This window comes from Anas platyrhynchos, chromosome 2, assembly GCF_047663525.1.
Source record: "Anas platyrhynchos isolate ZD024472 breed Pekin duck chromosome 2, IASCAAS_PekinDuck_T2T, whole genome shotgun sequence".
NCBI classification, from domain to species: domain Eukaryota; kingdom Metazoa; phylum Chordata; class Aves; order Anseriformes; family Anatidae; genus Anas; species Anas platyrhynchos.
In genome coordinates this window covers 91,150,575-91,177,236 of record NC_092588.1, presented here as the reverse complement: position 1 = coordinate 91,177,236, position 26,662 = coordinate 91,150,575, and the positions used below count along the sequence as shown (strand labels likewise).

At 37.8% G+C, this 26,662-nt stretch overlaps 1 protein-coding gene across 3 annotated transcripts in view; it reads left to right on the top strand.

Moving 5' to 3' along the window:
• Positions 1 to 26,662, top strand: part of LOC110352209 (uncharacterized) — a 218,199-nt gene that overhangs the window by 127,687 nt on the left and 63,850 nt on the right. For all 3 annotated transcript variants that reach the window (XM_072033095.1, XM_072033096.1, XM_072033097.1), the window contains one exon: positions 724 to 863. In XM_072033095.1, the coding sequence (XP_071889196.1) occupies positions 724 to 863 (140 nt within the window). The remainder of the gene's footprint in view (positions 1 to 723; positions 864 to 26,662) is intronic.

The window sequence follows — 26,662 nt, the reverse complement described above, 5'->3', positions numbered from 1 at the left end:
TGTGGTTAGAAATGTATTAATAGATAGCTTTGTTAAGTCCCCTGAGGAAATCTGTTTAGTAATGGCGTCTCTTAGTGGAAGTGATGTCCAGTCCTCTAAGAAGGGTCAATTAATGCCAAGCACACAAGAAACTTGCAATCACTCAAGAGAAAGGTGACACTAGTGCTGAATTGGGCCTGAATAATAATAAGAATTTTATTCCAGTGATAAGCACAGATTATGAATCTATACTTGGTGTTGCACTGAAACATGCAGTACTATCCCATCTCCTCCTTTGTTCTGGCACCAGAGCAGAGTGGCCTGGATCAGAGTGGATCCAGCTGAGAGCTAACCCAGTTTAAAAAGAAAGAGGCCAAATAGTGTTAATTCCCTTCCTAGATCAGCTCCCTCCATATGCTGTGTGGATTCTGTATGGATGTCCAATTTTTAGGCTGATAAAGTGCAGTGAAATGAGAAGGTAGAGGAAGGCTAGATGACTTCTGGTGTCAACATGAGTTAAGAGGATTTCTCAAACCACCAACGTATAATAACAAATCAATCCATTGAATTATATTCTTAAGCATGTTGAGCCATATTTGCCACTGCTTTTTACAATTTTCTTGCAGAGTGAGAAGTAAGACAGAGATGGAAATTCAAAACAGGGTGAAATTGGCAGCTCTTTGCTAGCTGTGCCCAGCTAATCACACTACTATACTTTTTTATTTTTTTTCTTTTCATTTAAAGATCAACTGGAATAACCCACCTGAACAATATTATCAAGAAAAATATGGTCCTGTAAACAATACAAGCCTGGAAGAAGGTAAAGCATCTTCAGAGATCAACTTTTACTTGGAGGAGTTAGAGAAATATACTTTTTCTCTATGGTAAGTAATCTCATCACCAAATAACTTCACAACTCAGAAGCATGCTTTGTTATTCTTGTATTACAGACGTATCTACATTCAGATGAAAGTTATTAAGCCGCAAATCCAATACGTAAAGTTTGACAATTACTTAAGCAATGTCAGATTGTCACCTTTCTGCATGCCTATTATGATTATGACATCATAGGCTATTTTTCCATAGAGATCATTTTTCTGTATGTGTGCTACTTGTTCAGGTAAATATTAAGTATTTTATTTTCTGCTGTTTGCTCACAGTAGCTCCTGGCCTTATTTACAACATGTATACCTTGCCTGGAATACAAGATTACTGATTTCATTGTACATTTCTTCCCAATAAAACTTTACAACCAATATTTCATTTTCATTCACAAAATCATTGTAAAGTGAAAAAAGGGTATTATTTCCCCTTCATAGATAGGGATATGAGGTAAGATATTTCTTGCATTTATAAGCAACCAATGTTTTTTGTTTGTTTGTTTGTATTTTACTCCTTATTATCTTGTATGACTGAGGATGATCAGAAAAAAAAATGGAAACAATTTATACCTGATAATGCAATTTTAAAATTCTAGTATTGCTTTTAGAAACTGTGAGTTTTGTCAAAAAAAAAAAAAAAAAAAAAAAAAGGAATGGAAATGGAAGATTTATAGCAAAATCTCAGTTCTGTGTTTTAGTAACAATACACTATTATTCTTGGATGTTACTTTAAATATTAGTTTTCTCTATTATAAAATACAGATATGGGTAATGACATAAAATGAAAAGATAATTTAAAATGAAATTAAAAGACCTAATTAAAATGAAATCTTTTCTTTTACTTATAATTGTTTTTCCTGGGATTTCATCTTCAAGGTAATTGCAAAAGTTGGACAGTTATTTATAATTAGTAGAAAACAATGAAGACCCAATCCTTTGTGAAATGAAATAACAACCTTTCATATAACTGTATTGTGATTTAAAAGTTCAAATTGTGTTTTGAAAGTTCTTAACACAGCCATTTTGTATATCTCTTCCACCTGCAAATCATCTCCAAAGTCTCAAAGCATCCAGAAAATGAACATCAGGATAGGGAGGATGTCTCCAAAAATTTGGGTTCAAATGACTTCCCTATCAAACCATTGGAAAGCAGGATTAACTGCAAACCAAGCAGCCTCCAATATTGCTAGTCTGGATAATAGCCTGTCATTCCCTGCTCTCATTTGCCATGTTCAATTCATGCTTTTAAAGTTTGGCAGGAAATCAGGTGAAGACACTACAGAAACAAGGTATATTTTTACTATACAAACCTGAACTAATCCCTAGAGATGATCAGCACTGAGCATTGCATGATGCAACAATCAAGTGGAAAAAGCACATAATAAAAAAGACTGACATGATTTTGCTGAACTAATCAATATTATTTTGGACTATTAAAAACTCCTGCATCCTGGCCATGATTTAAGAAGATTTTAGAGTAGCAGTGTTCATCTAAATATCTTTGCCTGCTCCCACTGTTTTATTTACCTGTCTCAGTTTTCAAATTATATTACCCATATTATCATCAATGATTTCCATCTCAAGGTGCTCGTTTTATGTGTCAGTGTTTCTCTTGTGCGTCTTTTAGAGTTACAGCAATCCATTTAATATTTAAAGTCAGTAACTGGACAGCATCAATCTTTCTTTCCAAAGTCATTCAGCTTGAAAGTGTTGGGAAATGGGGCCCAAATTCACTCTTCCTTAGCAGCAAAGAACTCCTGGAGCACATATTAGTTTCTGGTCACTGTCCCTTCAGCAGCCCAGCTCCAGGCTTTTCAAGCTCATGGTCTCTGTGGTGGCAGGAATATATGGTTTGCACCCTGTAAGGTGCTCCAGCAGTAACAGCCATTATATGGGACCTCAGCTGGCATTCACCTCACAGGCATGGGATCTCAGCTGGCATTTACCTCACAGTCTTATATGGAACCCAAAACAAAATGATGGTTCTCTCCTCCTTTTGCTTTTCCATTTCCTCTGCTTGTCATTTCTGAGGAAACCTGGTTGATTTTTGGATCCCTGTGCCAGTGTGGACGCTGGCTTTACTGTGGTTCCATTAAGGGGACCAGAGCTATATTTGAGCACCATGAGTTACAGGGTGCAAACCATATATTCCCAGTACGAAACAAAGGCTACCAAGCATGCTTCCCAGTGACTGTGCTTTCTGTCCTTCAGTGAAAACAGCTGAGGATAGTATTTTATTATTTCAATATGCCATTCTATTTACAGCCTTTGTCATCCTGTTTGAAATAAGCATCACTGTTTGCTTTTTTTACTTTTTTGTTTATTATGTGAAGGTCCCATGAGCTTAGAACAAAACAGAATTTAGAGAGCATTTCTTTGCTTTCTGCTACACAAGTGGTAAAATGTCGTCTTTATCAGAAAGCAAAAGAAAAAGAATGGGAAAACAAATCATTCCATTCTTGGTAAAGTAATATAGATATTGTCCGTAACATGCCATATAAAGAATACATCTTTAATCGTCCTTTTTTTTTTTTTTACTTTTTTTTCTTTTTTTCTTTCTTTTTTTCTTTTTTTTTTTTCACTGAGAATTAATTCAGTTTCTGTCTGTAATTGAAAGAGTATCAGATCCCATACAAGTTGTTAATTGCATTTGCTAACATGTCAGTATGAGGTTTCAGTTGTTATTCACTTCTGTCCATCTTTTCTCCTTTCCTTGTCTCCTACTTTCTCCATCAAAGGGCGTCAAATCCTCTTTGTCTGTTTCCAGACCTTCCTCTCTGCTAGGATTGCTGCCTTTTAAAAAATGCAATGCAAGATAATTAGCTACTACAAAATTTTTTAAGAGGACTTTAGATCTGGGGGCAGCTTAGATGTCCATAAACTTCAGAGTTTCAGATGCTCCAAGATGCAATCTGAGCAATTTCCTTGATCTTTTACTGCAGCTGGTAAATCATTTATTGGGGCAGGTTATTTTACAAAATCCTCTTTAGAAACAAAATCCCATAAAATGTATTTATCATAAAATACTGCACAACCAACAGTCTTCAAAGTTGTACATACACAGTATTAATTAAAAGCTAGTGTTGTACTGTGACAAGTTAAAAGTATGCACCCACAGTCTCTCTTTCCTTCTCTCCCCCTGACTCTCCCTGTATTTATTTCTCTCTCCTTTCCTCTCTCTCATCATCTCTTTTCTTGTAGAGCTTGCCAAGGGGGAGATTGCAGAGCAGAAGCAAAATTTAGTTTTGTGATCAAAAATAGCTTTTTTGATAACTGTGATTATTTTTTTTCATTGCTCTAGCATCCTTGTCATTTTCCATTCAGATTAGTTTGACAGTGGTGTCTCACATCCATAGGCCAACCCTTCTTATAGCGGGCATCACACATGTATGTAATAAAAAGATGATAATTCTGGCTCCAGAAACCTCTAGCCTTCAGCTTTGATCTTTCAGGCTGCTCAAGTGGCTCTTCTACTGCACCCATGTGCATCCTTGCTGAAAGCAATTGTCTTTTTCTTAGACCCAGCTAGTGGAGGGGGAGATGAGTCCAAAACTTATGAAGAAAGAGAGCAGGTTAAGACAACAGATGAGTGTGGTCGTATATTAAAAGGAGGTGTGCACAGTTAATGTGATCAGCAAAAGGAGGCTTTGTAGGTACTGCTGGAGAGCTGACTCCAGGACCTGTCCTCATACCATGGCTTTGCTGAACCTCCTTTCTCTCAGCAGTTTGCCTTTCTAGAAACAAGAGCCCATGCAACCTGTAGCAGAATGTGGATATCTGTAGTGGCTATTGTCTAAAACAGATGAAATCTATAACCTTGAGAGAGAAAATGTTTGGACAAATTTCAATCCTTGCAGCCCAAAACCTGCTGTCAGAAGTTTTGTTGTTGTTGTTGGTGGTGGTGGTGGTGTTTTTTTTTTTTTCCTATCTTTGTTCTTCAGTCCCCTGAAATAAGCAGAATTTGATGAAAACTGTTCTTCACAGCTTTTTGTCACTATAAAGGCAGATTTTCTGAAAGGAGATAATAAGTACAGAAGTAAGAAATAATTTCAGCACTTCCACATTTTAAAACTGCTTTTTATATGCAGTTGTATTGGAGTTAGAGAAAACATCCCAGATTGCAAGAAGTTTTATCTGTTTCAATAACCCCAAATAATGTCATAAATGATTTTTATGACTCTAGGAATAAAGTTTGACTTCAAATACAAATAATGAACTAGTAGTTTCAATTACCACCAACTTATCGTCAAACGTGAACTCTTAAGGGTTAATATCACACAGTAATATAAAAGTAACAATCATCCTTTGTCTCCATGTAATTAGCTTTTTAACAACATGCCTGTAGCTCATATCGAGGCTAAATGCTGCTTTGAAATGTTTTCTCCTGAGCTCCAAACGTGTTAAGCTGATTTTGGCCAGCTTCTGTAAATACAATTTATTGCAGGACACCATCATTCATGAGGCAGAGTGGTGTATTGCCCCAGGTAGCTCAGGGGTAGGCTGGATGGTGCATTTCCAAAGGAAGATCAGAGAGCATCTTGAGACAGGAGATAAGATGTTGTCACACTGCACACAAGCATCAGTAAGAAATAAATCCTACCTACATGTAGATTTACATACTCACACCTCTAAAATCCTTGGGCTTGGGTCAGGCTTTGGTTCTGACTTGTAGCCATCAGGAGCAGACTTGGTCTGAGAAGGGTAGGAAGGGGAGAAGAAACAGGCTCTTGGCAGCACACAGCAGCCCAGACAAGGTGATAGGGTAGATGAGACCTTTGCAACGCTGCACCTGTAGCCCTGGTTTTACCTGCTCTTTTTTTTTTTTTTTTTTTTTTTAATGAAATCACTAATCATACTGAGGGGCAGGAAGAGTTAACTGTAAGCAGCACAATATAGTAAAGTTGTTTTTAATAAAAACAATAAAATTCTTCTTTATAACACACATGCGATTTGACATTGAAATAAATGCAGATGCTTCTTTGCTTGGTGTATTCCCTGTTGTGCTTTCTAAAACACCTTCACATATGGTTTGCCTCATTCCTGTGAAACTGCTTGTTGTTTATGTCATACAAACAGAACAGATTGAATTTACACTGAGCAAGGAGAATGATGAATTAGACATTGGAAAATCCTTGTGTGGGTGTTTAAAATTTGTTCAAAATTAGTGGCGCCTGTTTACAAAGTTTCCCTGGATTCACCCTTGAAGTCTTCTAAAGATTTTGTTAAAATATAGAAGAGAATTGTGTGTCTGCCTATGCTGCCTTTTATTCAAATATGTAACATTTAGCTAAAATCAAAGGTCAAAATTTACCATTTTTTTATAGCTGTACTAGTACAATCTCCTTCTTGTACTATGTAGAAAATATTGTCACTAAGAGTGGGCATTCAACTTTTTTTTGAAAAAAAAAAAAGGACTGTCTCTTTATTGCTTGCTTTAAAAAGCAAATTTAAAAATTTAAAAATTAAAAAAAAATAAGGAAGAGTTTCTCAGTAAATTCTGAGAACACTATTTCACTGTTTCTTCTCCATTTTGAAGCATTTTTGTTTGTTTGTTTGTTTCTGTTTTTTAAGAAGGAGATTTAAAGGTAAGCCAAGTGTCACATGTTAAGAGAAATTGGAAACTCCACTATTTTATTTGATTACCCTCAAATACTTGATATGCCCTTCCTAAAACACTTAAGCTTTGGCTATATGAGCATGGAGTGTCACCTGCATCAGTCTTGATTCTGTACTCTCCATGGAAGTTTAGTTTTGCAAGCAAGTCACAGCAGGACATAGGTCATGTTTTTTTTTTTTTTTTTTTTTTTCCATTTATTCAGGTGTTAGATTAGTGCTTACACTGGTGCATGTCTTTACAACTTTGCAGTCTGAGTTTTGTATCAGACTGGTACATATTTCTGTGGAGTTTTTGCTTTAGTCTTAAGCCTTGTGGGGGATTTTTCTGTTGCAGTAAATGTTTATTTTCTGGAGATTTCTACTTATATGGACAAATCATTAAATATAGCTATGGTGTCTTCCCTGTTCCCTGCATTTTTCTGAAGCTGTCTGTTCCTCTTTTTGTTTCATTCAGTACAGTTCATAAATGGACAAAGTCTCATGAACTGCATACATTCAGAGAGACTGTGTTTCTTTGTAGACTGGTATAAATGAAGAACTATATCCCTGCACCAATGCATTATGGTAAACTGGTGTAAGTGAAGGGTGAATGAGAAATAAGGTGTATCTCTTGATAATACAGATGTGGAGACAGAGGTGACCAAACTGGAAACAAATGTAAAAAAAAAAAAAGGTGCAGATATCTAAAGTCTGCTACCTGTCTGTCCAAAATCAAGTAATTTAGGTGGCAGAACAACATAGATTTGGACATTCAAATGTAACAGGGAGTTTATAGATCCCAGAAGTGACCAGTAGATTAAGCAATCAAAAACATGTTTGCCCTTGTGTCCCAGCAGTGTCAGAGAGATAGCTGTGTGCCTGTATTTATATGCAATAAATTCTGTCTTTGATTCCTCCTATCATATAACCTGCTTAAATATTTTTAGCCATAACATTCAACAGGTTAAGAACATTAGGGACCCCTTCTAGCCACAACTAACTTGTTTTCATGGGTTACATGATATTTGGTGTTGCCAAAAATATGTTCTAAGGAGACATAAGTCTTTTGAGAGATGTCTTTTACAGAGTACTTTTGCAAAGCCCTCTAGTATCTATGCACACAGTTGATTTTGCCTGAATTTGATGGTACTATGGTGATAGAAACATTTAGTATTGCAAGTACCTATTTACTTCAGTGGAGTTATGGTTGACAGTAATTTTATTTATTTACTCAGGATGGTGAAATGAGTTGGCAGCTGCTGCCCTTCCTCCTGCAGGTTCCACATCTGTAGAACTTTACTAGTTTACAGCTGGATTCTGAGCAATGGAGAGGAGAAACTGGTGATACAAATCTCTCAGTAGGAAGTTGAGAGTGATGAGTGAATAATCCCTTACTGATGCTGCTAGTGAGATTTTTTTTTCTACTGGCATTAATGTTCTCAACTAGAAAGGAGGAATGGGCTCAGTCCTTGAGCAACTTCATTAAGAGTATCAAGTTTTCATAGAGATATTGGCAAGGGACTTGTGAGGTTGCTATGTGATTATATGTAATGGAGCAGGAGGAGCAGGAAAATGCTCCTCAAGTCTGGAACAGACAAGTCACAGTTTGCCCTTGCCCTCTTCAGAAAAACAGCTTTATAATTCCTGCCAAAATGCTTGTTTTTCCCTCTCCTCCTCCCCCCCTTAATGAATTCCCATTTGGTGAAAGTGAAAGAAGATGGCAATAGTCAGTGGAAAGCTGGTCATGAGGACAGAATATGGCTTTCACGCATGAAATTTCTTTTCTTCTTAAAAACTAGGAATGTTGAAATCTCCAGTTGCCAAGCAACCTGGGTTCCCAAAGTTGTTGGAGCCTTTGCCAGAAGGGCAGTCAAAGTGGCTCTCATTGAGTATTGCTGGAATTCCTCCATCACAGACATTTCAGACCATTTAGCCTGGATTCCTGCTCAACACAAAATCACTTCTTGGCCTAGCTTAATTGCTCTTTGCTTTCTTCAGGCTCAGAAGAAGGTAGAAGACTTGACAAGCTCTCTGTGCAGCATTGGGTAAGGAGAGATGTGGTGGTTGTTTGTCATTTAATACACATTCTGTTTCCATGAGCTAGAAAAGATCACATTACTGATGACTAGTGGAGAAAATAAAAGCTATAAGTGCACAATACATGGTCATCTCTAATGAATAGAATGAATAAAAATAATAAGTGCATTATGTAGCTAACTGTCACATCTTCAGGGCACTACAGTAAATAAGAAGGAGTTACACATGTGCGTTAGCAGCAAAATGGGTACCACACTTTCTATCCTATCAAGTATAGTGTGGAGAAAAAAATATGATAGATTGCTGCTTTTTATCTGTCACTGCCGTGGCACAGAAGCATAGACCATATGTATGTAAAACAACTTTGTTATTTCAGTAAATTCTCTAACTCTTTCTGTTGTAGCCTGTAGCAAAATGAATAAGTAGCTGAAGATCCTGGTGGGATAGCTCTGAATCTATCAGAATAAAATACCTCTGCAGAGGCATAATTATTATTAAATATACAGTGATGTGCGACAAAACAGCCCAGTAAGCTAGGAGGGTCTCTGCCCTTGCAGGCTTACAGTATAAACGGAGACACTTTGCAAAGGATGAGAACAAGCTATGATGGTAAGCTGAAAAGAGGAGCTGAAAAGAGGCACAAGAAAGTTTGAGCAGGTGTGGGCCTTCTAACTGCAGGTCACTCTTGTTTCTTATCCCAGAGGTGATGCAATAAGTGTGAGTCACCATCAGAATGGTGAGATGACAGAAGCTGAAGTCATTGAGTGAGGATGCTGGAGTTTTCCTATAGTTTTATTAGTGGCTTTTTATTGGTTTGCTTTGTCCTATAATGATTCGCTGCATGTTTCTCATCTCCTGTCAGTGATACACATTGCTAGCTGCTGGCAGTATTCAGCAAAACAAAAATACCAAGCAGTCAGTCAGCCAGGGCTGTTGTGTCTTGCATTCCTGCCGGGTGCTGCACAGGTGATGAAATCCTCCTTCTCACTGACTTAGCAGGACCAAGATTTCATCCCAAGTAATTTGTCCTTACTTTCAGTGGAATGCAATAGGTCTCTTCCTGGTGATATCCTATTGGGGCAGTATAGAGATCTGAAAGGTGAATATGAAAGAACAGAGGAAATTGCAAGATTGCAGAACCAGACCTAAACTGACAGGTTTGGAGGTATTACAAAATTCTGAATAAACTACGTCTGCCTTTTGATTCAAGGGAAAGTCTGTCAAACTGGGAATTTGCAATAGTCATGCTTGATTGTTATGAAGGTGTGAATCATTGTCTTCAGCTTATTTTCAAATGGGCTAGGTAGTTCTTTGATGTACTTTGTCCTTGTAAGCTTCTCATATTGGTACTGAGATCTATCCCAGTGTTTGAGTTAGGTCTCTGCTGAGAGATGATGACTAGAAACATTCTGTTCTGTTTGACTGATGGGATTCAAAATGTTCAGCTAATTCATTTTTGCAGCTGTACTGAATGCTGAGTCTTTCTCACAAATGAGCAGAGTTGCCTTCTCTGACTGTTAGTCCTCCAGTCTAAACAATCACAGGGGGAGAGAGCTGGGGACACAGCAGAAAAGTTCCTATTTGTTGACAATTACTCAGAAATAGAGGGCAAGCTATTTCACAAACTGACTATGTAACATGTTCTGCATTGTGTACCCATTAATCCAAAAATTACTGTCCCCTTTGAAGCCTGCTGTATGTAGAGGAAACAGTGCCACCCTTAACCAATGTGTGTATGATTTTATACCAAGTAACTATTGTTTTGCATTTGCCTTGAATTTCAGTTAAAATTAGTACAGGGGTCTTATAGTATAATAGTTTGATAAGTTGTAGGGTTTCAGAGTCTACATGTATTAGATACTGGGTTTGACCTACAAAATGGCAGAGGGAAAAGGGTGAAAGACACATATTCAGTCCAGTTCATCATGTGACAAAGCACAAGGCATACGGAGAAATACTTTGTCTGTACATGGGTCATATATTTAAGTACATGAGCCATTTGAAAACAATGCCTTTATTTTATTTTATTTTTTTTTTCCTGGAGACGGCTATAAGAACCAGTATTTCCAGTGTGGTAGCCTCTCTCTTATTCTTCAGCTTTCAGGAAAAATATGATAAATGGAAGCTTTAGCCACCATAATGCCTGTATTTTTTCCTCAAGGCTGAAAATGAATAAATACTGAATTTCCAGATTTGAGGTTCCAAGGGGAGGTCAATTGTTGGTAGCAGAAACTAAATGATCTTGCAGTAGCTTTCAATGGAAACACACTTCCTTGATATTTTTTTTCAGTTCCTAAAAAGTGAGCAGTCCAGTTAAGATCATAGCAGGACCATCCAAACAGTGGCCCAAGGAATGGTTCCATCCAATATATATCAGTGCCTTTCAGCAATTCATTGCGATTGTATATGCCCCAAAATGTAGTGCCAGCTGTGCTGTGGCCACAGGAATGTGCCTGCACATTCACTTAATTTCATTGGTAAATTGGCTATTATTTTTGGTTAGTACCCCAGCTAAATGCATTATACTATGCTAATAATAAGTCTGAATTAATTCTGGGAGGGAGTTTTCAAAGTGACATACAGCAATACATCAACACAAAAAGGAAGACTAAGGAGAATCTCCATCCTTTACTGGATGCGGGGGGAAACTTAGTTACAAGAGATGAGGAAAAGGCGGAGGTGCTCAATGCCTTCTTTGCCTCAGTCTTTAGCGGCAATACTGGTTGTTCTCTGGATACCCAGTACCCTGAGCTGGTGGAAGGGGACGGGAAGCAGGATGTGGCCCTCACTATCCACGAAGAACTGGTTGGTGACCTGCTACGGCACTTGGATGTGCACAAATCGATGGGGCCGGATGGGATCCACCCAAGGGTGCTGAGAGAACTGGCAGAGGAGCTGGCCAAGCCCCTATCCATCATTTATCAGCAGTCCTGGCTATCGGGGGAGGTCCCAGTTGACTGGCGGCTAGCAAATGTGATGCCCATCTACAAGAAGGGCCGGAGGGCAGACCCGGGAAACTACAGGCCTGTCAGTTTGACCTCAGTACCAGGGAAGCTCATGGAGCAGATCCTCTTGAGAGTCACCATGCGGCACTTGCAAGGCAAGCAGGCGATCAGGCCCAGTCAGCATGGGTTTATGGAAGGCAGATCCTGCTTGATGAACCTGATCTCCTTCTATGACAAAGTGACGCGCTGGGTGGACGAGGGAAAGGCTGTGGATGTGGTCTACCTTGACTTCAGCAAGGCTTTTGACACCGTCTCCCACAGCATTCTCCTCAAGAAACTGGCTGCTCTTGACTTGGACTGGCGCACACTTCGTTGGGTTAGAAACTGGCTGGATAGCCGGGCCCAAAGAGTTGTGGTAAATGGAGTCAAGTCCAGCTGGAGGCCAGTCACTAGTGGCGTCCCCCAGGGCTTGGTGCTGGGGCCGGTCCTCTTTAATATCTTCATCAATGATCTGGACGAGGGCATTGAGTGCACCCTCAGTAAGCTCTGCAGGAGGATCTGGATAGGCTGCACCGATGGGCTGAGGTCAACTGCATGAAGTTCAACAAGGCCAAGTGCCGGGTCCTGCACCTGGGGCGCAATAACCCCAAGCAGAGCTACAGGCTGGGAGATGAGTGGTTGGAGAGCTGCCAGGCAGAGAAGGACCTGGGAGTGATGGTGGACAGCCGGCTGAATATGAGCCAGCAGTGTGCTCAGGTGGTCAAGAAGGCCAACGGCATCCTGGCTTGTATCAGAAACAGTGTGACCAGCAGGGCTAGGGAGGTGATCGTCCCCCTGTACTCGGCTCTGGTGAGGCCGCACCTTGAGTGCTGTGTTCAGTTTTGAGCCCCTCGCTACAAGAAGGACATCAAGGTGCTTGAGTGGGTCCAGAGAAGGGCGACGAAGCTGGTGAGGGGCCTGGAGAACAAGTCCTACGAGGAGCGGCTGAAGGAGCTGGGCTTGTTCAGCCTGGAGAAGAGGAGGCTCAGGGGTGACCTTATTGCTCTCTACAGGTACCTTAAAGGGGGCTGTAGCGAGGTGGGGGTTGGCCTGTTCTCCCACGTGCCTGGTGACAGGACGAGGGGGAATGGGCTAAAGTTGCGCCAGGGGAGTTTTAGTTTAGATGTTAGGAAGAACTTCTTTACTGAAAGGGTTGTTAGACACTGGAGCAGGCTGCCCAGGGAAGTGGTGGAGTCACCATCCCTGGAAGTCTTTAAAAGACGTTTAGATGTAGAGCTTAGGGATATGGTTCAGTGGGGACTGTTAGCATTGGGTATGAGGTTGGACTCGATGATCTCGAGGTCTCTTCCAACCTAGAAATTCTGTGTGATTCTGTGAAGATGGTGTCCCAGTGGTAGGTTTTCTCCTGTGTGTTAGAGTGGAAATATGTTACATTAAAAGCTCTGTCTATTAGACTATCTTGATTCTCTAAAGCAATGAGTCCATTTAACTTAGTGTGCTGGTTATTTTCCAGAATATTTCCAGTTCTTTAATTTTAATTATTTATATATTCTAACAAGTAGTAGTGGGAGGAGAGATGGGTGGATTTTTTTAATATGAGCAGCTATCTCCTAGAAGTTCAGTTGAAATAATTTAATATTGTTAACTTATATTTACCTTAAATGGGATATTCAGGGAAATCTGACTTGGACAATGTAAAAAAATCTCAATCATGGTATAAAGTGACAAGAGAAGTAATATTTTAGGCCTGGCCCACACAAAACTGCAGCCTTGCGGAATTTTCCCATTTGCCTTCACTGGGCTTTGGATCAAGCCCTGGGGATACAAACCATAGTTCACGGGTTTATGCTATTGCTAATTTTAGAAACAATGCCAGAGTTCAAAATAGGGGCGGCATTCCACATGCACCAGGAGTAGCTTTGAGTAATGTTACAGGAACAATAAAAAATTCTTGCTACTGGGAATGTAAAGCTCTGTGGGACTTAGATGGGACCTGACATTTATACAGTTCATCAGTAGCGTAGATCAAGGAGCGCTACTTTTAGCAAAGAATGCATATTCATTCTTTTTTGTTAACCTTTGCTTCACTGCATTCATGACACGATTGTATGGGTATGTAGCTGTGTTTTAAGAGTTTTTTAATTTCAGTTGTTGCTTGAAGCACTATGCTGGAAATTAGACACTTTTAGTAGTTCAATTATTGTTGATTTATTCATCCCTCTTTTAGATACAGTAAATGTAGTTACTATAGTAAGGTTATCTAGTTCTGAATGCCAAATGCCAAGTTTCAGATCTTATATCTTGGCAACTGCAAGACTTATTGGCTTGGAATTTGTCATGCCAGAAGTACTGCCTTATAGCGTTTATTTCACAGATTTTCATTAAATGGGGGAAGACGAGAGAATAGTGCTTCTAGTGACATTGTGCATCAAACTGTTTACTAACAGTACGGGGAAATCAGTTAAAAATAACGTACTCCAGGCTTTGTTCTGCTGTTTTCCTAGACTTCATTGGAAGAATGACAGCATTACACCAAATATAAAAATGTTAATCTGGAAACATGATTTATTTAAATCACCCGTTTTGGAAGAAAAAAAAAAAAAAAGAGAGAGAGAGAGAAGGGAGAGAAAGAAGGAAGCTTAGAACAACATAATGAACTAAAAATATTATATAATGCTTGAACATTCATTAACTTTGTTCTAATTTCTCTTTTGGGGGAATGAGTCAGCAGAAACATGCTTAAATTCCACTAGCTTTAGCATCTACTTTCAATATTTTGCCAAAGACAGTGAATGCTACAGTAATAGGGCTGAACTTCAGCTGAGGTAAAGTTGTTAAAGTGCCATTTCCAGTGGAGTGATGACAATTTATTCTGACTGAAATGTAAACTTTCATGCTAACGTACTGTAACACTTTCCATCACACTGTAGACTGTCTACACATGAAATATAATGCACCTAATGGCATTTAAATTAGCTATCATTGGAGACATCTGTCACACTATAATCTTTCCTAGTCACTTGTAAGGTCCTCTACCACTTAGTCTCCCTCTGCTTTTCAATAGCATGCCTTGTGGTGATGTTACTCTACACCCAAAGATATCAGCTCTCATCTCACCTTGTCACTACCTCTACTTTGCAGCTTTAACCTATCCCTTTTACTTGGGGAGGACTCCTCATGATACTTATGAAGCCTCTTTAATCCCATCCTCCCCAAAAAGGCAGCTAGAAATCACTAGCATCAAGCTCTGCTTGGAGTCATGAGAATCTGAGAGGGCTGAGCCTGGTGTGATGTCAAATGAAAGCACAGACCCATTCATGCCTTTTGAACTTACATTTCTGTTTAGTTCTCCACCATGCAGTTTTGCAGTTTCAGTGCTACATTACAACCTCTCTGAAACATGAGCTGGCAATGTTATTAGTTCATATAACATTTTGATGCTTCTAGAACAACAATATTATATATATATTATATATATATATATATATATATAAAGAATGCCAATTAATCATTTGCATTTACCATTTAAAAACAATAGGACTTCAGCTGGTCAGTATTGCTGCAGTCATTTAAATGGTCATACATAAGTAAGAAGGTGATTGTAATAGTTCAGCCAAAACCTACATGTATAGCAAGTGTGTGAGAATGGGTACACTCATAATCAGATGATAAGAAGCACTATATACTGTAGTTATTTTGTTTCAATGTCTGTCATCAGCTAAAGGTGTCATATTTGGTTTGGATTAAAATGAAAAATCACAGATTTTTTTTTTTTTTTTTAATTTGTAGCCCACAGCTTTCCCCCAAAACAGTTAACATAAAAATTTTGACTGGGAAAAGGGGGAGCATAAAAGTTCTTTTCCATCATGATTATTTCTTTCAGAGGTTGAGGATAGTGTTCTATGCTTCAATTAGGAACTCTGCACTTAAGTTTTCTTCAAATGGTTTTCACCAAAATTTTAAGATTTTGGCTTTACTATAATAATGCCTTTTGTACTATCACTGCTTTGTTCTCATAAAAATATAAAAATAAAATAAAATAAAATAAAATAAAATAAAATAAAATAAAATAAAATAAAATAAACCACAAAACAGATTTTTTTTAAAGAATTGCTGAACCTAGAATACATCAGAGTCTAATATTCTTTTGATCCAGAGTTCCTTGTTGCTTTTCTGATTGTCTTCAAATGCCTGTTTCAGACCCACTGATATATTAACTCTATTTTTTTTTACCTGGCTAATTCATGTATGTGAAATGTTTCTGGTTTCACTGCTGTCCCCTTTTCCTCATCAGTGGTGCACAGGTTTTCTCAGGCATTTGAGAAACACATGCTGTTCCAGAATACTTTCTAATCCATATTTGCCACTAACTGAATTATACATGGGTGGCATAGCACATATTCAGTCTTTCATCCTTATCTGTTACTTCATCATTACTTTCAATCTGCAGTGAAAAATGTGACTAACATGTTGTGTGGTATAAATAGACACTGCAGGTTGAGATCATTTATGCATGGTTTGAATTTTGATGAAATTTTATACTGCCCTCTGGGCTAAACACTTAACCTAAGTGATTGTCCCAATAATTTGGTTGAATCAAACCTTTTTGGATGGAAGTTTTACCTTTCATTATCTTCTAAATTGTTTATTATAAAGCTTTCCAAGAGTGTTAGGAAGCAAATAAAAAGGACACAGTTTCTGTTTATCAGTGATTCTGTGAATCATTATCTTGTCATTATAAATGACTGGAAATAGGAATATAAAGTACTTTAACTCAAAAGACTATGTGTTAAGTCATTGCTGTCCAACCTCAATATTTTTTTCTTCTACAGCCACAAGATTGGATGTAATGCAAAATTTGAAAGTATAAATGTAGATCTGTCTACTTACAAATATTTATGTATATTTACATTTGGTACAATTCATTGTTCCAATTTATGTAATTCTCAAGTTTAATTTTTTAACTGTAGCAGTTGTATGATCTTCTTATATTTACTTGTTTGCTATTAAAATTGCTTCTGCTCTATTTCTGTCATTTTTAAAAACGATGCTTCAGGTCTCTATTTGGGTTAATTTTTATTTCAATTACGAACATTCTCTCCATGTGGCTTTATTGTTTTTGATGTTGAAAAGTCTGGAATTTATTATTATGAGCTGAAAGCAATCATTGAACACTGACATTTTAAGTATGAAAATAATGCAAGTAATTGTCATTCATTCATTCAAGATATTCCATTTCTTGCAACAACCAATTATAAGCCGGTGCTTTTAACTGGAAATGTGTCTTCTTCAGTTTTCAGCTGAGCATATTGTAGAGATTTTCATTGTTCATAACCATGGGAAGTTGCTGATCAAATATCACTCGTTACTTTTCGTTAGCAATTTTTAAGTTAATGGCCCTAATTTGTAAACTAAATTTAGGAAAACAACTGTTTCTTCTTCAGAAAGTGACAGCTTTTTAAAACATTTGAAATGTCTAGACTAGAACTAAGTGGCTTGGTTCAGAAAGGTTGTCACTGTTGCATGCTGACCATTGTGTTGGCAGTCTCCTCCGTAGTCCTTGTTTTCTAGTCCTCTCGATTGAGGTTGGTCATGGAGTGGTCTCCCATCCTGCCTGTCCTCCTGGCTTTCTTTGGTGAAAACCTGTTTCAACGGGGTGAGGATAGAAGGAATAGCACTCAAGGGAAGAAGAGCAGGGTGTGCGTCTGGTGATCATGAGGTCAGTGTCAAGCCCTGAAAGTATTTGGCCAGTAGTTTGTCCATGGCACTGTGTCTAATCTCCTCATTTCCCACTAAAGCAAAGGCTTCCCGGGGTGGCTACATACTTGCCCCCATGCAGCTTGGTCTCTTTGCCTCTAAGTTGCACATTGGGACGTTTGACTCTGGTATATACAAATGAGGTGATCTGTCAAGAGTGCCTTAAACAGCTGTGGGCAGTAGAAATGAAGAGCTAGTTACCAGTTCTGAAGAGAGAGACTGCTGAAACAAGTTTAATTTTTTCAACACCAAAATCCAAGCATTTTATCAAGAAAAAAAATCACATGGAAAGGCAGTTTTCTGACAACCACTGCTAGTCAGGAGTCCCAATTCTCTTCACACAGGAGTCTCAATGGAAAATTTTATGGCTAGCCCTAGTACAGACTCTTTCAGAGGTGTTGAGCACCCACTGTGCCCATTAATTTAAATAAGCCCATAATGTGGTTAACATTTAATAAACTTGCAGCCTCCACATGAGCCAGGTTTACTGAGTGTTGCCTGCTTCCCTGCTGGGTCTGAGTCTGCTGGTCTGGATAGTGCAAGAGACTTGGACTCAGCATATGCCTTTACCCTTTGTGTTTGTTAGAACTCCAAGCAAAGACTACTGAGAATGTGTTTTCACCCAGTAGAGAAGACTTTTATTTGAGGATAAGCTTGCACACAAGTAAACTGAAAAATGAAAAGGTTTGTATATGGAAGAGCCCTTTTATTTTTGGTTGTGTTGCAGCTAAGTTATCAGAATTGAACTCTGATAATTTTGATAAATAAAAGCAGTGTGTTGCTTTAGCAGTTAACACAGCACTCTTCTGTGCCTGAGACATGTTAGATCTATTGTGTGTGGACTAACAGCATGCAAATGTGCAAGAAATGTGGTGCTCTCTAGATGCCTTGCACACACATGCAGCTCTCTGGACAGTAATGCAGTAGTAAGTCTGACATAACCCTGACTATCAGACTGAGTGTGTATATGCTCTGCAGTGCATGGAAAAATCTGTTCCTTATGAGAAAGCCCAGAGGTATTAATCCTGTAAGTAGAACAGACATGGTTCTTGAATATGAAGTGAAAGATACTTTATTTATTTTATTTTACAAAATTATATAAATCTTATGTACTGATTTTTGTTCAGCACAAAAGGCTGTATTTTCTAGTATGGCTCTGTATTAGAAGGTTTATTACTACTCTGATCTGTTGGGGGGTTTATTTCCAAGTCACACTGATCAATCTACATATTAAAAAAAATATAGCCCCCAAACAAATCACATTGTAAGCAGGATTTCTTCAGCTTTTGGAATTATGGATTAATGAATCTGCCTATACGAAATTCCTAAACACTGTTTAATGTTGGAATTGCATGGACTTTTGTGCCAGACTGAGAACTGCATGTTTGATATATGACCTATCTGCTTTCTCTGTTTTACATTTTCTTCCTAATTTCATGTTGGACAGAAATACCAACTGATGAAATAGTAGGGTCAATTATAAAGATCCATTAAATAAGCTTAGATAAGCATATATACATGGTATAAACGTCTTGATCAAAGGATTTGCTTTCAGGCAAAGAGTTGACCAACTGACAAATGATTGGAAATACCTTTTTTTTTCAGGCCTGTATTGGGTGATAATAAAGTGAAAATAATAAAATATTGAGGAGGCATGCTCTTTCACTGACTATACTGGAGAAAGTATAAAAGACTACTTGTGGAAGAAGCAGTGTCTTCCAGAGGAGAGACCATCTCTGGGAAGAGCAGAGGTAGAGAAGATCCTAGCTCACTGAAGAGAACTCTGACCTCAGTCGAAGGAGTGCTCAAGAGCAGTGAAGACATGCAAAAAGGATGATGCATTAGGCTTCTGTTTTTACCACTATATGCCCCAGGAAAGATGCATCATTAACAAAGAGCAGTCACAAAGCTGCAGTACTGTAGCCCGAGAGGTTAGACCTCACCTGGAGATAGGCTGAGACAGCTGGGATAGTGCATCTCATTTTTCTGGAGGTCTAACACCTGTGCCCAGAAATTATGCCAAAGGAGGCCAAGGAAAGAAATGTTATTTCTGTCTCTTGGCAACGGTGATACAAGATCACTGAAAGAAAGCAAAAACATCGGGGTAATCTGACAATTGACACATCAAGGCTTAGAGGCTATATTAAAAAACTACTGGGCACGTCAATTAATTTACCTTTACTTCATTAATGAACATCTTAGCTATGCATCTTCTGTTTGAAGCAGCAAGAAATCATTTTTCCAGGTTCCTTCATGCTATGACAAGTCACAGTCCTCCTGAGACACAGATGAGGCAGGGTATAATATAGCATGATTATTGTTCCTAATTTCATGACTGACTCTTACCTTTCCAACTGAAGGGAAATTTAATACTTATTTTGGATGTCAAATGCTGTCTAAAAAAATGAAACCTATGCAATTTGACATTTTTCAAAGCATCAGCTTTTACCATACTTTGAATTTTATTCTTTTGCAGTAGCTCAGTTTATCCACTACTTCCCATCTGAGATTCCAGTCAAAGAATCAAAAGAAGGAAGAAAACAACAACAAACAAACAAAACCAAATCACAACAAGAAAGTACCCAAACCATAGCACACTCCTCCTTTTACCATGAGAGCTCTGAAGTTGCTGATGACCTTCATTAAATGCCACACCAAACTTCTGATGTGCTCAGCTGTGAGTCTCATGACCCACAAATAGAAGCCAATCTAAATCATGGACTGGTTGTATTTGTCTTTTGTGTCTAGAAGTCTGCTGCTGAAATTTGCTGAGTGCCTCTAAAAATATAGCAGAAGGTTCACTGACAAAAGGTATTGTCTTTGTAAGTCCTACCTTCAAATTTTGAGCCTAGCAAGTAAAAACTATTTAATGAGTAGACACACACACACAAAACAAACAACAACAACAACAAAACCAAAAAGCAAACAAGAACAACAATAAAAAACACAAAACCCTAAATTCTTTCTGTCTCTTACTTCTTTTGGTAATGATTCAAAGTCTTTAAACTGAAAGAATAACATCAAATACAACCTGTGAACCAATTTGGCTTCAGGTGAAAACAGAAGTAAAATTTTAAAAATAGCACAGTATATTAACAAAATTTTAAGGTTACACAACTAAAATATCATCAAACAGAAGCTAGGAGATGTGAAAACTAAAGTTTTAACATAACTTAAAGTTCTGAAGCATTGTGGATCAGGTAAGCTTTAGCTTGATCCCTAGGGAAACAAATACTATTAAAGTGCCGTATTAAGCAAGAAAAAGAGGCTACAAAACACCAAAAGCCTGAGAGAGTGTTACTACCTGATCAGAGTCAGAAAACTTCAAACTAGTTTATATCCAGTAACCACAGTTCTTTTCAGCTACATTTCAGCAGCTGAATTCCTTTGGTATCTTTGGAAATCTCACCCTGACTGCCTTGCCTGACTTGAGATTTTTATTTATTATCATTGCTGCTAAATTTATGGCAAGGTGATCACACTCCTTAGATAAACAAAATTAATACTGTGTAAACTGTAACTGTGTAAACGTAGTAACTGGTGTACTACGCTTTATAATTAAACAAAAAACTCTGGATGGGAAGGTTGGACCAATACAGATCCTGCTACTCTAGGAGCTGTTGGAGAGAAAAGGAGCATGGCTAGTGTTATCCCATCATTTCAAGTCTTTACAAGAGCCAGCTTGTCTGGGTGCAGGAAGTATGACCACTTTGTAGATACTTCTATTTGAACGAGATATCAGTAGATTTGAGTCAAATAAGCATAGTCAAAATGTCCATGTGACCTTGTCTGAATGTAGACCAGCAGTGGAAGACCTTATAGGTTTGAGAAAATGGGATTTTGTCCTCTTTGATTGTGTGGATGTCTTTGTTGTAGATTGAAAAGTAGATATTGAATAAGTGCTAAGGCTGATTGGAAAACTAATGGGTTTTTGTTTGTTTGTTCGCTTCTTGCTAAAAATCCAGCCTTTCAGCAGACTAAGAAAATGTTAAATTCAGAATCATGTGTGGTGTCCTTTGAAGGTTTGCGTTTAAGTGTTTCTTACTCTTACTATCTAGGTGAATCAGTCTCTTTGAAAAGCTGCAGTTATGTTTTTCAGGTATTTGGATTTCTTTGATGGAAAATCTAAAGATCTCAAGAAAAAACTGAACCATATCTTCATAAAAAGACAGTGAAAAATATTTTCTGTGAGTTTTCACATGCAAAATAACCAACAGACTGTATTATGTTGCAATACTTTTGAAGATAAATATACACAGACAAAAAAAAAAAAACAAACAAAAAACAAAACAACAACAACAACGAGAGGTTATTTGCATTGTAAGTTCAATATCTGGTAACTATAATTTACCAGAGACAGCAAAACAAGGATTTTGCTCTGCCCAAATACATTATTTTTCAGCTTTGGAAGCTTTGGTCTAATGACTCCTGAACACTGGGTTTATTTCTTAGCCAGGTTTCCTAGGAAGGCAAGGTGAATGCAGTCAGACTGTCACTACTTTTAATAACTTCTCAACTTCTGTCCAGTTTCAGACAAACTTGATCAAGAAAATACTACAGATTTCATGGGACTACAGGTCCGGGTAGAGGGGAAATACCTCACTTATTAACCCAGCTGAAACTGCAACATAACACAGAATCAGTTCCACTGTTCCAGGGAATCCTTGTGGTATGGGTGAAGTCTCACATCCCTGTCTCTTCTGAACAGTCACTTTTTAGAAATTGTGTGATAGATAAGTAGTGTAACACATCAGAAGGGACAAGTTAATTGGCATTTTTAAAAGGTATGTGCTCTTTCTTTACTCTTGAGCAAAACTTTCTTTTGTGTAGAGGTGCCAACTCTAAAATAATCTTCCATTGATTAATTAGATTCAATGATTAAATTGCAAGTATCTAGGCATCATAACAAAACCTCTTCAAAACTGCAAAAACTCATATGGATATTGATTAGCTGTGAATTTAATGTGTCACATTTTGTTTTTAAAGGAATTTGCCTTTTCTAAGTCCTCACTTTCTGACCTCTCAGGATAAAGTTAAAGCTTTCTGTGAGGGTGCGGATGTCTTAGGCTAGCATTCTACATAGATTGGGAAAGATGACAAGATGAAAGATGAAAGATGTAGTACACAAATAAATACGTTCTTTGCAGAGACTTATTTATAAGCTAGTCTATTTTTTGCACCCCAAAATCCTTCACCTACCCCTATGCTTCTTATTACTCTTCTATACCGGTGTTTTTCAATGATGCTGGTTTGTGTCTTGGCTCATATTGGAGGTCACTCAGTCACACCCAGCACAGCTGTTTTGGATGTGCCTGGGAGGAAATGTCGCAAAGAAAAGCACAGACCCAGAGCACAATTTAATCTAGAGCATACAGAAAACATGTAACGAGTTTATTATATTATATTTTCAGTATCACAAAGCAGCATTTCTACCAGGAAAAAGATGGCCCTTGTATCATTTGAGTGCATATTTTTACACAGTTGGAGCTATGTATCGCCATGGTACTGCACAGTAATTAGCTGTAAATTCCAGGCTTTCTTAGAACCAGAGAGAAAGGTTTGCTTTTCATAACAAATGTCCCCTTTGGGAAGGAAATTTAAGATGAAGACCATTTCACTGGATCAATAGATGACACCAACAGGAAAGGAAGCCTGCATTTGTCTTGCCATGCCTTACATGTAGCTATGGGCAATAGAGAAATGTATGTTATCTAGAGATTGTTTCTGATAAGGGGATATCCCTCAAACACCCAGTGCAGCTAGCAATCATACATTGATTTCAGAGAAACAAGCTGTGGCAATTTTTTAATTTCTGTTTTATACTCTGGAAGCAGAGGACTAAGGCCATGTCTTCATATTGAAAGAAAATTTGTGAAATTTCTTTCCGAAGGCAGCCTATTATAATGCTGCTTGAACACCTTGAACACAGCTAATATCCATTATGTCATGTAGGATAGCAAGCAGGAAGGAGAGCACTGCACAAGAAATTGCAGTTTTCTTTCTTTCGCTTTCTCTATTTTTTAAAGGCAGAAGACCTGATTTCTGTAAACAACCCCCTAGAGGTACTCCCCTACCAATAGCAGTCCACCGTGGAATAGATAAGGTTCTCATTATGTATCCCCCATGTCTTGATCATAATTTCTATCACGGTTGACATTCTGGTCCAGTTATATCAGGTACATTCTGTATAAGTCCTTTAGAAGACCAGGATAAAACCCTGCTGAATGCAGGATCGTTTTGCCTTGGGGAGAGAGTTAGTCAAAGTGCACATAGTTCAAGGTGGATTTCTAGTCAGATTCTGCAGCACTGGGGCATTCTAAAAGAAATATTTTTGAATTGAACATAGCTCAGAATGAATTAAATTAGTTCTTTAATGCTTGTTTTTTTCTTCAGAGCCATCAACACAAATTACATTCTAAAATAGGCAACTAAATATAATAACACAGCATTAAATTGAAAAGAAAAAGTTAATACTGTTATTATGTGATGCATTTTGTTTGACTAAATTGTATAGATAATTTCCACCATAATTTCAGTGGTGTTTATAAAGATCTTTTAAAAAGATTTCAGTTTAACATTTCATATAGCTGTACTTTTTCATAATATAAATGAATTTAAGATATCCTTACAGTATCTAAGTTTTCTCATCTTGATAACTACTTAATGAAGTTTTAAATATAATAGCATCCCAGAGTATTCTGCAAATGCGCAGAACATTTTTCCCTTCCCTTCTTATTTTTATTTTATTTTATTTTATTTTATTTTATTTTATTTTATTTTATTTTATTTTATTTTTAAATTCCCTCAGGCTTTTAAAGGTTTATCTGACCTGGCCTAAAATAAATTTGTTTCTTTCAGAAATCAGCTTGTATTAAAGTAAAAATATATTTCAAAATGCAGTGCTATAACATCAGTCACCTGCTCAAAACTCAAATTGTTCTAATTTGTCAAAACCTGGAAGAAGAGTTCTTCCAAATGGTTTGTTACAGCTCCATTTGGACAAAGTAAGCATCATAAATACTCTGAATACTTCAGACAGTTTTCTGTTTGTGATATTTATTTTTCACTGTATTGCATTTTCCTTGTAGTTTCGTGAAGTGTCTTATCTGGCCACATTTAAATCTGCAAGGATTTATTTGTAACTATGTTCTGACCAGCATTATGTGGTTCACATTGTACTTAATTTTCTTCATGGACTGGTATTCCTGCATTAAACTCTTCTGTGCATGGATATATTGACACACAAGATAATATTAACTGAGATAATTGATGTCAAGAAAAAAAATAATTCCTAATGCTATAATGCTATAAATACATATCTCCTCCTTCCCCCAGACTCCATTTGTTTTGCCTGTTTAGTTCTATCTTATAAAATTTGCTATAGAAAAGGGAAGGTCATTTTTGTCAGGTCAGTACAGAAGCTAATAGAGGAATAACGCTAATGGTCTTTTAGAAACATATCATAATACATACAAGCTACAGCCATAGATTCACCTTTTTCTCTCTCATTTTCATACCCACCTATTCCTATTGTGAATCAGTATTATAAATCTGCACATGAAGTGAACTGTGCCTTCAGTTCAACAATCAAAATCCTAACTTTAGCATCTTCACACATGTATCATTAACCTGTTGCCAGAGTAAGAATAAGAGCATGCAAGAATTCAATTTTTGTTTCAGCTTTTTGCTGTAAAAAAATAGATACAACTGAAGAAGTAAAGGAGCTTTGACTTGTGGCTTGTCTGCGTTCATATAAAATGAAGTTTCATTGCTGCACAGCCAGCCAGCAAAAGGTCTTTCTGAAACAAGACCATTACATGCAATACATTTCCTGCCCTGCTATGTCCACAGCAGCCTCGAGTTTGTCAGTACTTACGGAATGTGGCCATTTGACTCCAGCTGTACAGGCCAACACTCCTAGTGTGATACTGGTACTAATTAAGTCCAGAATGGAAAAGAGGAAAAGATCAAACTTGTGACATTTTTTTTTTTTTTTTCCCCTCACGTCTGTCTCTTATTTTGAAGCTTCATTATGCTCTACTCCAACATTCACTGTAAACCTTCAACTGTTTGCTTGGTGGAGTTTTGACTAGTATTGAATTGCCATTTCAACTTGGCAACCTCAGAGTCTTGTTTCCCAATGGCCTGCCAGCTAAATTGGTGTGTTACAGATGAATGCACAGCTCACAGATGGTGTTTGAGCATTTAGAGGCTCTCACAAGTAGATACGTATTTGGTCAGAAGGAAGATTACATTTTTCCTCCAGACAGAGCAAATGTCCTTGGGGATGTTTTCTGTGTCAAGGTAAAAACAGCTCCACACATCAGGTACAAGAGACTCTGTTAGCATAACCAAGAATATTACATATATATACATGTATATATATATATATGTATGTATTTTCCTTCTGGATATGTTGCGCTGCTGCTAGTAATGTGAATGAAGAGTTTTATCTTGAGTCTCCTGAACTTCTCTAGATACTTTAGGCCTAGCATCTCCTTTATTTTTACCTTTTTTCTTTTCAACTGTGTTGAGCTTGAAGGTGTACTTATGAATCCTGGTGACCTGTAAAGTTCTTCACAGCCTAAACTCTTTGTTTTATTGCTCATGCACAAGTTTATTTATGCTGCTTGCTGTTGGAACAACTTTGTGGATAGCACTGTGTTTGTGAGACCTATACCTCCACTAACATCTCTCATCCTCCCATGTAAGGATTGTGTCTTTTTCTCATTCATTCATTGTTTTTGTATTTACTTAAAATGGTCAGAGGGCAAGAAGTAGGGGAGGAGTTACATGCTTTCTTTTCCTTCTTGACTGACCTATTCATGTCATGAGGATGAATAACAGGCTGTCCGTTGTTTTTTGTTCCTTTCTAGTATGAAATATAAAACAGAGCTTCTTAAAAGTTCTGCAAGCTGCACTTGAGTTTCCTTGATTCATGTTTGTTCCCAACCACAGTTGGAACCAGACAGACTAGAATATTTTAACAAAGTCTGTTCTTGAAAGGTTTCCAGACTATTTTGCAAAGCCAGCAGGCTCATGAAAATGCAGTTGAGCATGAAATAGGCAAAGTTTTAGTTGCCTACCTAAACTGCAGCCATGATGGTAATCATTTATTGTTGTCATTTTTGTTTTGTTATTGTTAGATGCAGCTCAAAACTGAAATGTGCAAAGCACTGATAGCTCTCTACAAGGAACCACACTGTCCTCCCACATCACTGCTACTCTGATGAACTTTTGAACCCTCTTTCTTCCTATGCTTCCTTCCCCATCTTGGTAAGAAATCTCTTCTTGGGAATTTCTTGGTTATTCCCTCAGGAAATTCTTAGTTGGCTAGAGGCAGAAGATGGGCTCCTCTATCAGCTGTACATCTTTGGGTAAAGGGGCTGCTGAGGACAAGATCCTGCTGGTATTCACCAATTTTCTGTTATTATAAGATCTTTTATAGTGAGGGCTGAGTGTTGAACA